The sequence below is a fragment of the Colossoma macropomum genome, unplaced genomic scaffold (assembly GCF_904425465.1).
Source record: "Colossoma macropomum unplaced genomic scaffold, Colossoma_macropomum, whole genome shotgun sequence".
Lineage (NCBI taxonomy): Eukaryota > Metazoa > Chordata > Actinopteri > Characiformes > Serrasalmidae > Colossoma > Colossoma macropomum.
Genome location: NW_023495530.1, coordinates 332,484 through 345,935, shown reverse-complemented (window position 1 = coordinate 345,935; position 13,452 = coordinate 332,484). Strand labels below are relative to the sequence as shown.

Below are 13,452 nucleotides of genomic sequence, written 5' to 3'. Positions count from 1 at the left end.
GTTTGAAAAAGAATGTGTCCCTATAAAAGAGGGGTGCACAGTCTTTTCATCTAATGGGGGCAAAGTGTAATGGTTTTGGTGGGACAAGGGCCAAAAGGTAAAACAGCTTTTTCAAATTAGCCCACATCATCAGTATGCATGGACAAATTTGGAAAGTTTGTGTGCTTTTGCAATATTGACCAATCTAGTGTTTTTTTTTAACTACTTTAAATAATGTGGTTTCATTACACATGAAGATTCGTCTTTAAATCATCTTTAAACCTTCTGTTGTCAAATCTCGTTTAAAATGAAGAAAATGTAAAGAAATGTAAAAATATTTGTTGTCTAATTCATTGAGGGATGGTGGAGGCATCCTTATGGTGGGCCAAGTCAAACGTCCTTCCAGTCCAGCTTTGGCTCAAGGGCCTTCCTTTTAGTAGCCCTGCTTTAAAAATTCATAGTTACCATTCTACAGTTACCACTAAACAGTCAATGACACTAAAGCATAATAAAATGTTCAGATGGTGCCATCTAGGTATTACTGTTAAAAAGCTTTGAACTCTTCTTATTGAAGTTAATGATTGAAAACTATAGCTGGGTTTGGGACGTGAAGCTCCTGAAAGTTGTTACTTTAAAGAACAAATGGACATTACAATAAATTAACAGAGAAAATGATTGATGATTCCTTAACTGGGCTTTTTCAATACTTTCGGATGCAGTCTGGTTTCAAACATTTGGCTAATTAGTAGGGAGTGGACAAAGAACACCTTTGGTTGAAAGCTACAGTCAGGGACATCAGAATGAAAAAGCAAACTAAACTAGCCCAGACAAAGGTGCCTATAACCCCTTAAACATTTGTAAGCTGGTCTCTGCAGTTAGCAATAAACAGGCCATTACATTATACATAATGACAGGTTTTGTCTGCCCTCGATTTCTGGCAAACTTTGGAGAGAAATGTCCTCAGACCTGAGCTAATTATGTAAATTGACTTCATTCTTGGGCCCTGAGGCTTTGAAAGATGTTATCTTGAACGATCAATGGATATATACTATTGACTAACAGGAGAAAGGTTTTATGGATCCCTCATCATTCAAGACTGGGAGACAGTCTAGTTTTGAAACGTGGCTAATTGGATGTAGAGGCACGGTGACTGTTTGCTGGGTTGGATTTTGGAGTTTGGAGGTTAACTGGTTCAAGAACTGCTGTTGTGTCCAAAAGCATTCTTTAAATTAGTTTACTTCAACCAAGATTTACGACAAGGCAGTGCAATCTTGCATTTGTGCCTCTTTAGCATAAATAGATTTCTGAGCATTTTTAGGTTGTCAGTTATATACCAGAATGGATATTTTGGGACAGCATGGCAGCAGACAGAATGAGATTGGTGAGACAGCTGGGTTTTGTCTTCAGCTTCTGAAGTGACAAGCAAGAATGTGTGTTTGTTGTGGGAAGGCAACAGGTTACGGAGGGTCAAAGGTGACCTCGGGTCAGTTTCAAATAAACTTCTCCTAAATTCTCTTGAATTCAAATCAATTTGTGGCACGTTTCATACAGTCTGAGGTTGTGTTCTTTTGTTTTCCCTGCTGACTCTTTAAGCTTGTCACATAAGTGTCGGCTCTAGACGTTCTTTGTAAACAAAATGCTTGTTTGTTCTGGTTTTGTTCAAGCATCATCTGTGTTTTCCATCTATTATTTGAAAAGGCTGTGCCTTGCATTGTCTAGTTTTTTTTTCTGAAAAGCTTTGTTTTGTTAATGCTCGATTTGACTGTCAACCGCTTCACGGCTGGTTTTGTTGCTCCACTCACTTTTATATAGGACGTATTAGCCACATTCTGAATGAAGTATAAGCTAGCTAAAGTCATTCTGCTGTCAGTCTGGTGATGTGAACTGTGAGTACCACTGGACCATGAGTTAAGTGACAGGCCTGAATGTAAAATGAATCAGCAGTAACAGTAACCAGTGTCTTCATTGTCTTTCCAGGTATGACTTTATAGAGATAAGAGATGGCAACTCAGACTCAGCCGACCTGCTGGGGAAGCACTGCAGCAACATCGCTCCCCCTGCCATCATCTCTTCTGGCCCTGTCCTCCACATCAAGTTCGTGTCTGATTACGCTCACCAGGGTGCTGGCTTCTCGCTGCGCTACGAGATCCACAAGACCGGTGAGTGAACTCCGCTCTCCTGTTTAGGGCTCCGCAGAGTGGATCTGCAGTTGAAGTTTAGGAGTCTTGTGGAGCACTTTAATCTGGGAGGATTCGCGGCTTGTTTACACCGGTGGATGTGCCGATCGTATGTTAATGATTTGCATCTGTTTGCTTCCTTATATCGAACTAGGTCAACCAGTGATTCACCTTTTTACATGTACATTACCTGCAGAATCAAGATGCTGGGTTACACTAAGAGTGTCTACAGGATAATATAGCCATCTGTTGTGTTGTTTTTATAGGGGTATGTTTAGGCAATCTTGGGCCCTGTTTCCCTCCTCCTGGAGAATTCTGATCAACATTCTGTTTAGTTGTTTTCTTTTGGCTTCCCACTAGTGTGTCAAGTACTGCTGTGTCTGATTGGGCATTGATTGGAGAAGGACTTTTGAGGGTCAAGAGTCTGCAATTTCCTAGGGACCCCACGTTACGCAAAGAATCTCATTAGTGCAGTGACCCTATGCAACCTTTTCCTTGCTGTTCCAGAAGGTCATGAGATGTCGAGCCCATGGCACAGTCGTCAGACATGCTCCTTAAACGTCCCCTCGAAATTATCCCCACACTCAGAGACCAATTAAACATCAAGGGAGAGGGTGAAAAAAGTAAACTAACTTAAAGGGAAAAGGGAGGAGGGCAGTGAAGGGAGAGGGGCGGCGGCTAAATGCTTAACTCTTTTCATCCCTCTGCAAGCATGCCAGGAATGCCCGCTTAATTGGACTCTGATCCTGTGGGGATGTGGCAACTGGAGGAGCAGACAAGATCGCCCTGCTAGCCTTGGTTGCTTGGGGTTTTCTGTTGGGACTTTTCTGTAGTGGCTACTCATTGTGAAGTCTACATTGCCTCGTAGCATTCTGCCTGTAGCCTGCTGATGCAAAAGATCAGAGAGGTGGCAGTGGACCATGAGTTTAGTGACTGGGCTGAATTTGTTTTTCAGAGCAGGGCACCATACATACAATCATGGGAGGATAGTTGCAGTGTTATTCACTGGAACATCCAGTTGAAGTGGTAGTGGAGTACAGCAGAAACAAAAATCAGACTTTGTAGCTGTTTTTAATGTTGTCGTGTGTGATGATTTAGGCATACTGTTTGTGTTAATTGGTGGTATATAAGCTTCCATTGCTGTTTAGCTGGATTAGCCCCTTTAATGGCCAATCTAAACCTCTATTCCACACTTGTATACAATGTATACAATTTTCCACTTGCTCCAGCCAAGATGTGTTTGGTGTCCAAATTTTGCTTTTTTAGTTTAGTCCTGACACTTTAAGAGTAACATTGCTGACAAACACTGGATGTCAATAGTCACCCAAAACTTTTCCATAAAAACATCTCAGAAACCTCTCTCTAGATCTACTCAAACCACTCAAACCCTGCAGAATCCGACTTCATATACTCGCATGTCAGGCGTACGCTAGATTACATTCATGATTATTGTTCTTTTTATTTATAAACAGTTGTTTGTTAGCAGCGTTAGCCTCAGTGCATATGGGGGAAGGGCAATTGTGTAAATTAGATTGGATTGAGATACAGTAACTTAGCAGATCTATTCCCTTCAGCATGAACAAACAGTTTTTGAATTGTGATGCGGTAAACCTCTGAAGTAAACATGACAGTCATTGCCATTAGTTCATGATATGCACAATCTGAAATTACAGTACATTACAGTAATGAATCATCAGTGTTTCTCAGGAAAAGTGATGTCATTGCTGCACAGACTGTCCCCAGTGGCATTTCATTTGCTCTGTTTCCAAACATTACTCTGGTGATATCAGTCACATAATGCGGTACGTTCCTGTTTCCACAAAGAGTGACTGACAAAGATGAATGCCTCTCTTTGCTTCTGGGTTAGCGCTAAAGTGAACCACGTGTGGGTGTGCAGCGTGTTTGTGTTAGTGTGTATGGTTGGCATATGTCGCGAACGCCTCGTTCGCTCTCAGGCAGCGAGCGGCTGTTCCCGCTTTTCAGAGCTCTGGAGAAAGACGGCTGTTTGCTTTCGCATGTCAGGTTTCGGGGCCAAATAGTTCTGCAAAAGCCGCAGTTTACAGGCTGTGAGGAAAACTTCGGAGGCTGCCAGGCAGAAGGAAACAGAAACGAGGGAAAAAAACAGCCCCCCTCAGAGAGAGAGAGAGTTGTTGTTTGTTTAGAATACAGTATAGTCAGAACTTGCGAGTGCGTGAGCGCGTCTGCGCAAATGCGTCTGTTTACGAGGGGAGGCGTCTTTGATGGAGATTGGGATCTTTTGTAAACACTCCGCTGAGAGGTGTGCCTCTTCTGTACTTCCCTAGGAGCGAGAGCACCAAATCCTCACAAGATCTCACTGACCGGCAGGAAATCAACACTCTGCGCAGTACCCCAGCTGGACCAGCACACCCGCTGACCCCTGGGAGAATGAATAATCTTGTTTGCTCTTTTTTCATTCTTGTTGGACGACATTGCAAGAGTAGGATGTTATATAAGGAAATGATGATCGCCATTACGGATGTTTAATCCTCCACAGTTTTTGGACGCCTGATCTTCAGTGTAAATCATAAGCATTAGACTCGGTGGTCAGCACTAGCTTGAAGACACTCCGAACACAGCTGGACCATGTAGTTTAATGTTAAATATTCTAGCTTGTACAGTCCCTCTAGACTTCAGTGAACATAAACAATCACAGTCCATGAGTGGGACAGTTGGCAAAGACCAAGTTTCCCAGCAATGCCACCACCATCTACAGGAGCACAATCGGCCCTTCTCTCTTGCCATCGGAAGGTTAGCTTCAGAGCAGATTTACGAACATTTTGTGCCATTGCAGACCCTGTTTTGGTGTTAAAAAGTCAGTGTTGTGATTTACCATATAGGTGCAATGGCCTTTTAGCTTCTGGTTGTCATATAAATAGAATGTGAACCATATTGGGATGATATTTTGATTCTGAAGTTGCACATGTGTTCATTTGCATGGAAGTTCTTAGTAGATAACCCTACCAGCGATGTCGGTAGACTATGGCTACGTGTACACAGCAGGTAAAAGTGGCCCAAATCTGATCTTTTGTGTATCTGTGTGTCAGTGTGAACAGCAAAAAACACACCGAATCTGACAATTCTGATTTGAGACGCTTTCATAAGTGGTACTGAAATCTGATACCTAACCGGTCTGCAGCACCGTGGCTCAGTCTGAACAGCCAGATCGGAATTCAAGCGACTTTTACGTCAACCAGCTCGACATTCGTCATCATTTCGCGCTGCTGAGACCTCATAAACATTTAGGCTGATGTTTCTGTACTATAAAATTAGAAGAGACTTCTGTGTTCAAAGAGGTTTAGAGAGAAATGACCGAACGCAGCCGTAGGAAAATGAGGCTGCAGCGTCAAGGAACAGTTAAAAGTCTGAAAGCATGCTTTTTTTTTTTTTTTAAGCGAGCTTGAACACATTTTGGGCAATGAGCCCAGCTGTCAGCAATCAGAATTTCATGGTCGCTACTGTGATGCTGGTGAAGATGAAACTGAAACTGTTTGTTCATAGTCATAATTGTTTACCTCTGGATGAGATATGTGAAACACTGTGAAGCATTATTCTTTTGTGCATGCGGGTCAGTTTAGGAGCTGATCTGTTCAGACTGATGTCGCATACAGTTCACATTTAAAAGATAATGTGAACAGCCAAACAAAAATATCGGATTTGATGAGAAAATCAGATTTGGGCCACTTTTACCTGCTGTGTAAATGTAGCCTATGTTCTCTCTTTTCTTTATGGCAATACATACCAATGATAGGCAAAGGTGGGCATCTGTTACATGCACAGAATTGGGTGTGACTGCTGCAATCTTTTGTCCCATTAATCTTTAGATTGGATGCTGAAGGAATCAAGGAACTGAGAACTCTGTACAGGCAGGAAAGGAGTTTATTCTCAGTTAGATCCCCTGCAACCGTGCTCTAAACTTCTGATCACCATCAGTCACTTTATTCTTTCTTGTTGCTAGGGGTTTTGAGATCACAAAGCAAACTGTTTGGATGCAAGCCTCCTAACCCAAGCCTATTGCACAAGTCCAATGATTTTGGGTTGTAATTGTTTAAAAGGGCTAGATACACAATGACAGTGAACTAAGAGCTTAAAGCCACACTACACACATTTTAAACCTCTCTGGTGGAAACACAATGTGTGTTAGAACATTTTGGAACATGGGTTGTGCTTTGGACCCCTGAGCGGGGTTGAATCCAATGATCCAAGAGTATTCCAAGGGAACTGTATCAAAACTTTGGTAAGGGTTTTTCCTTGATGTGAATGTTCTGTTGTTGTCATCATATCTGCTAGGGCTGAAGGATTCGGGAAAAATATCTAATTGCGATTTTTTCTGATCGATGGTGCAACTGCGACTTAGATTGCAAGTCCAGGCCTGTTATTCTGGCCAAGAAGACAAGAACATCCACTTTTTCAGGCTTGAGACTTGAACACTGAACATGCCAGACTGCGAGTTAGTTGTGTTTGTGATGTCACAGCATATAGTTATTTGGTTGCTTCGAATTGGTCTAACTCATCTACAGGCAGTTTACAAGCTCTGATATTAGGTTAATGTTCCCCAGTTAAGAAAACATTGTTAATAAGAAATGGCTCTAATTAAAATTGCAGCTCTTGCGATTTGAAAATTGCACCCCTGTGAAAGCTGATCCGATATCTCTGACTTTTAAATGACTATTTCAGGTTTTACAGGGTGACTCACAACAGCGATGCTTTAGCCTGTTTTTTTGCTCCTTTTTCGCTCTATAGTGCAGCTTTAATTTTACTGAAGGTTGCCAGAAGATACCAAAAAAGAAGCGATGAGATGTTCTGAGAACCGTCAGAGTATGTGCTCTTTTATAAAGCTGTGTTTAACACCTACAGAAGACAGGATGCTGGCTGTGCACAAAGAGCATTGTCAAAAACTAGATGTGCACAATAACAGAGTACACGTGAAACAGGGTATATAACAGAAAGACATCGAATTTTGAAGGCTGGGGAAAACTGAATAAAAAGTTAAAGGAAGGTCAATTTCCTCATATTGACTTTTCAAAGGTCAGGATGTCTCCTAAGTGACTGGGCAATGGAAGCCAATAATTAAAAGCTTTAAAGGATTTAACCTGTGACCCATTAGCCTTCCTAATCTTGTTTGTTTGTGACCCCCATTATCCATCCCTCTCCTTCAAAACCTTCTGTCTTCCACTGGGGAGCGGACCGAAACCCCTCCTCCCATGCCTCCCAGTGTCCCCCCAGTTCCTCTCCACTGAGAATCAGCAAAGAATCGTGCCCTCCCCTATTGCCCCCCTTTTTCTGCCCCAGTTCAGTCACGCCAGATTTTAACCCCCTACCACACACACTCCGGTCACGTGGCTGTGATGCTGTTGCCACGGTTAGCGCAGGAAGACTTCCCGCTATGGTGCCTTCGGCTCTGCTGCCTTCTTAGCGCACTCTCAGGAAGAAACAGGAAGGGCCAATTAGGGCCAGAGGTCTCCGTCGCCCTGGGCGGCATCGGCCCCGCCCACCACCTGTGGTGGAGCAGTCTGGAGGCTATCCTGGTCGCCCAGTGGAATTTACTGCCACTTTAACAACAACCTTGAGTCTCTCTCTTACTCTCTCTTTGTCTCTCTCTCTCTCTCACTCTCTTGCTGTCTCTCCTCCCACCCAGCAAACAACTGTTATTAAGGCCTACAGCTTTAACTACCTGCCCACCTCTCTTCACACTGGAGGAAGTTTGACTTTGGAAATTCCCTTTCTCTCCCTCCCAAAACAGACCATGTTGAAGTGAGAGTTTGGGAGATCAAATCTACACAACGGTCCCCGTACCCTAAATGTAATCAGCCAAGACTTGTTCGGCATCCGAAGTTTGCTCTTTAGTTTTTCACGTGAGCTACGAGGCAGATGTAGCTAAAAAGTGATGAAAGCTTAGCATCATAACTACATTTTCACACACTTGCCTCAGACTGTGTTCACGTTTCATGAAAAATCAACACCAACAGTTACATAATTTACATCATTTCCATTTACCGAAGGTGTGCAGCCAGGACATGTTTGGTGTCCAAATTTTACTTCTTTAATTCAGAGTAAAGGCTAACATTGCTCTAGTAACAAGTCAGTAGTGAACCTATTCCTTTCTGTGTATGTCCTAAAAAACTTCTCTTCATTATGATTGCACAGACTTGTTGATGTGGTTCGCTTTAGCTAAACAGGAATTCCGACTCAACTTCATGTGCATGCACATCACTCAAGCTTCTGTTGTTTGTATTTTTAAACATATTTTATCAGTTCAAATATTCAACATTGATTTTTATTAAAAAATAACAGTGGAAATTTTATAGAAACAATGGAAAATGTGAACGTAATCTGTTTCGTCCATGTGCCTGGATATACATGAAGAGGAATCGCAATTCCACACCACACCTGGTGCCTTAAGTTCAGTTACACGGTGTTATTTTGTCCATTTATGGTTCATAGTAAGCTATACTGTGTCCCACAACACATCAACATTGTTTGAGCAAGTTGAGAGAAGTTTTCGTAGCTCCAGCTGATCGACTACTCTAAATTCCTTTAAGTAATCTCACCTAGACTTGCGTATGTGGTTTGTGAAACTAAAGAAACAAATGACAGACAACAAACATGTTTGGCTGATTGACTGTATTTGAAATAATGGGAAAATCTGACATCTGACAATTTGAACTATCACAGTTTAAGTTTGCATCAGCAGCCTTTCCTCCACAAGATCTTGTTGCTCACTTGCAGGCATGATCACATACTCTAGGGATGTCAGAAGTGTGCCATGTTCTACTCTGCTATATGTGTCACGCACTCTTCTGGGTCAGGCACCCATACTGGGAGCGTGTGCTTTCCAGCTATTCACTTGGCAGAAGTTGTGAGTGGGTCTCAGAACTTTTATTACTTAGTCTCTACTAAATTAAGATGTACACACTGCTAACTGTTTTAATGACATTCAATTAACCTTGCAGACCTTGATATTAGAATCAAATAAGTAGCTCTCGTCATTGTGTCGATTAATTTAGGGATGGGTCATTGTGCCATCCATCATACGCTTGAGCTAAAGCAGTCGCTAGGCTGAAAACTTCCCAGTTCCTGCAGAGTGAAACAGTGTTCTCTACATTAATTTATTAAGCATGCTGCACTACAACAAAGTCCATATTATTTGGAGGGATTGAAGTGTTGTTCTTTGTCTTTGGTGGTGGTGTTGTTATTGTCGTTGAGGCCCAACAGCTGTGGAAAAGTCCTGGCCAAGGCGGCAGGGCAGTCTAGAAACTAGAGGTGAAAAACTCAGCAGACTTTTTCTGTCCCACTGAAAGACAAAGCAAAGGTAATAGAGGAGAGGAAACAAGGCTGGGGGGATATGCTACACTAGGGATGTAACAGTTAGTCAACGAAGGTGTAGATTATGAAAAAAGTGTTGACATTGAGGGTTACTGAGATGCATTAGATACTCTCGTAAAAGTGAAATAAGGTTTCTTTGCTTGAAGAACCTTCGTAAAGTTCAAAGAACATCCACAATATACACAGGCGCTAGGAAGAACCTTTAAATTGGTAAAGAACTTTTGCATTATATATAGGTTCTCTGAACCCCTAAAAGGTTCTTCACACTCACAAATCTCTAAGGCCTTATTAACCAATATCTTCCTGTTTTTTTTCTTAAATTTGTTCTTGAGAAACATCCTAAGAAAAAGTCTACGTCAGATTAATGACCTTGTTCTTAAACCACAGAATTGTTCTCACCGTTGTGCTCTTGAGTGTGTGTAGATTCTGTTCTTACCTAAGAACAAATCCCAAATAAGAAAACACTGGCAAATGTCAGAGTCTTAATGAAAACTGTGTAACTGGGTTTTAAGAAGAAATTGCTTTTTAAGAACGATTGGTGAATGAGGCCCATTGTTCTTTAGGAACCCATAAGTGGTTCTTCTACGACACTGCTCAAAGAACCCATTCTGGCACCTTTTTTAAAGACTGTACTCTATTGTGGTCTAAACTGTTAGTGTCTAGAACGATGCAAGTGGCTTTTATTGATTTCCTGCACCGTTAAAGAAGAGGTTGACATACAGCACTCGCTTACACAAGGCCGCATAACACGTTTCTACCCAGTAACAAACCCTTCCATCGCCACGCCCCCCGTGTGCCGAACTGTCGCTCGTGGTGACGGGGAAAGGAAGGGAAGCCCAAGGAGGGAAAGGAAACTGTTTTTAGTGTGTTCACAAACGCGAACTAATAAGCGGTTACGAGGCACTCATGCATAGGGCCCCCCTGCCGTGTGTGTGTGTCTGTCTCACGGCGGCGGCACGCATGGCAAGGTCAAAGAGTGGGAGGCGAAGGGGGAAATGGGGTAATGGAAGAAGGCTCTGACAGGACGGCCCACTTCTGGAGGGGATCACGGTCAGGCATACGGGTCTGACCCAGTAAAAAATAAAGAAATAAGGGAGAAGTCCCGGTGACAGTCATGCATCCACACATACACACAGTTACAATGTCAGGATGTAATATATACAGATATGTAACAATATATGTCCCAGTACATATATGTAATAATAATGTAATAATGTCCCATTTGTATAATATACACACTTGAAAAAGATGGTTCTTAGTCTTTGGTTTTGGTGGTGATGTTATTGTCATTGTTATTGTAGAATGTGCTGTAAATGATTCTATACAGAACCTTTTTGAGGAGCACCAAAAAGGTAATTGTTACAAGCTTGACATCGTAACAATAGAACCTTCAACATCAATGAAGAACCCTTTTTGGTGCTATACAGAACCATTTCCAGAAAGGTTATATATAGAACCATAAGTAACGTATTTTCATTATGCAAAGAACCATGTCATCATGCAAAGGGTTCTTATATAGAACCATATTTTTTACTAAATAACCCTTGAATAACCACTATTCTCAGTCCAGCAGTGACACTGAGGTGTTTAAAAACTCCAGCAGCACTGCTGTGTGTGATCCACTCAGACCAGCGCAACACACACTAACACACCACCAACACGTCAGTGTTACTGCAGTGCTGAGAATGATCCACCACCCAAATAGTACCTGCTCTGTGAGGGTCCATGGGGGTCCTGACCACTGAAGAACAGGGTAAAAGGGGGCTAACAAAGTATGCAGAGAAACAGATGGACTACAGTCTGTAACTGTAGAACTACAAAGTGCACCTATATAGTAAGTGGAGCTGATAAAATGGACAATGAGCGTAGAAACAAGGAGGTGGTCATAATGTTATGCCTGATCAGTGTATATGTATATTTATCTTTTTGTTGATCCTGACATTGTATGCTCATTCTTTGTTTCTCTCATTTTCCTACAAGGTCAAGAATTTTTTTCTCCTGAAAATGTACAAAAACAAGAATATGTGCAGACATGCACACTCTTACTCACGCTGCTTTAAGCCCTCTGTCTCATAGTTACTGTATACATGCTAAGGGAAAACAGCGATGCCCTCACACTGTGCTGCGTGAGTCATGTGGAGGGTTTCTTGCTGATGTTTAGCAGCTGGAAGATTGTTATGCATTCCTCCAGCACGGATCGTGCCGTAGAGCTGCTGCTGATACCTGCCTCCACACACGCTTGTGCTGTGCTATTAATATCACTGTTTGTGGGTGCAGAAAGAGAACATGGAGAATAATGTTAAATAAGGAGAGAGTGGGCTCATGGTTCTGTGTGTAGATAAGTATGTGTGGGTGAGTGGGGTATGGATAGTGCAGCTCTGCTAACGTCCTTTTTAGAGATGAATCTAGTGCTCTTATTCCTGCATATGTGCAGTGTGGAAGCTTTGAGTGGTTCTTTACCATCAGTATGGTATGTAGGTCGGGTATATGTGACCTGGTCACTGCTAAAAGCATATAGAAAGTGACCTCTGTGCGTGGATAGCTTTCGGAAAGAACCAGAATGCCGTACTCATTCGTTCTACTCACTCTCCTTCAGAGAAAAAATGAAAAATGCTATGTAGGGAGACCTAGACCACCAGTGCTGGCACTTAGAAACATCACAAATTTAGTCATACAGGATAGGAGGGAAGAACCTAAAGAACCTTTCAATGCTTGGTTCTTTAGAGAGTAAATGAGATTTGTGAGTGTGAAGAACCTTTTTACAGTTTAAAGAGACCACTACATAGTGTACAGCTTTTAGGAAGAACCGTCAAATTGGTAAAGAACCTTTACATTACATGGAGGTTCTTTAAACATTAGAAAGTTTCTTACATCTCATTTACAAAAGTCGTTCTCTAAAGATCCATCCATTGAACCATGATTTCCTATAGAACATTTCAGTGAATGGTTCTTTAGAGAACCATTTTGTAAATGTGAGGTCTGAGAGAAGAACCTTTGTAAAGTTCAGAGGACAACCACACATTGTAAAGATTCTAGGAAGAACCCTTGAATTGGTAAAGAATGTTTATATATGTCTTTAAATGTCTTCCAACCCTTAAAAGGTAAATGTATATTGTTCTATAGGGAACCAAAAGGGGTTCTTCTATGGTTCTTCAGAGAACCCTTTATGACACCTTTTTGTTGTTTTTTTTTAAAAATTGCCTCTTTCCAAGGTAACAGTAGGTCATATAGTGTCAGACATTGTGTAAGACATGTTTGCATGATGCTAATTGATACTCTATAAGCTTCCATTACTTGTTAGCTACATTAACATCACAGCTCCAGTGCAAAATTAATGTGAATTGGTCTGATATGGATGTCAAAACACTTTTCACTGATCTTAGACTTTAGACTAAAATCTTTAAGCTTTGAGTGACACCTGAGTTACAATGTTTTGGTATTAAAACAAATGATTGAACATTCAATTTTGTCATTATGAAACAATCATAACACTTTCAAAACTTTACCAAAGTTGCAGTAGTGACTGTTTCTACAGTGACAATTTTAGCTCATTTTGAGCAGAACTCAAAATCGCTAGTCAGTACATGACTAGCAAACACAGCTTTGAACAGCTGTACACACATACAATCATAACATGTTTTATTAAAATGCAAAACATGTTTCGGTATTGACAATTCTTAACGTTCCGCAATGATTTTCAGACTTTGGGACTTTTACTTTAAAACAATGGGATCTAACTGCTCACCATGTGGTCATGAGGGACAGGGATGCAGCCTCACTTCCTGCTCTAAATTGCAGGGGACGTAAACGTGAGACAGCACTTTTACAATATTTTTATTTGAAAATTAACCTCATGATGAAACATTTCAACTTCACTTCAAATGAAATCAAAAAGATATTAAAAAAAAAACAAAATGCAATTATAGAAAGTTCTCTATAAATGATGATTTTG

The 13,452-nt window shown here is 41.4% G+C and overlaps 1 protein-coding gene across 3 annotated transcripts in view; it reads left to right on the top strand.

Moving 5' to 3' along the window:
• The window catches only part of nrp2a (neuropilin 2a), a 99,720-nt gene that overhangs the window by 27,290 nt on the left and 58,978 nt on the right, over positions 1-13,452 (top strand). For all 3 annotated transcript variants that reach the window (XM_036562837.1, XM_036562835.1, XM_036562838.1), the window contains exon 3: positions 1,957-2,138. In XM_036562837.1, the coding sequence (XP_036418730.1) occupies positions 1,957-2,138 (182 nt within the window). The remainder of the gene's footprint in view (positions 1-1,956; positions 2,139-13,452) is intronic.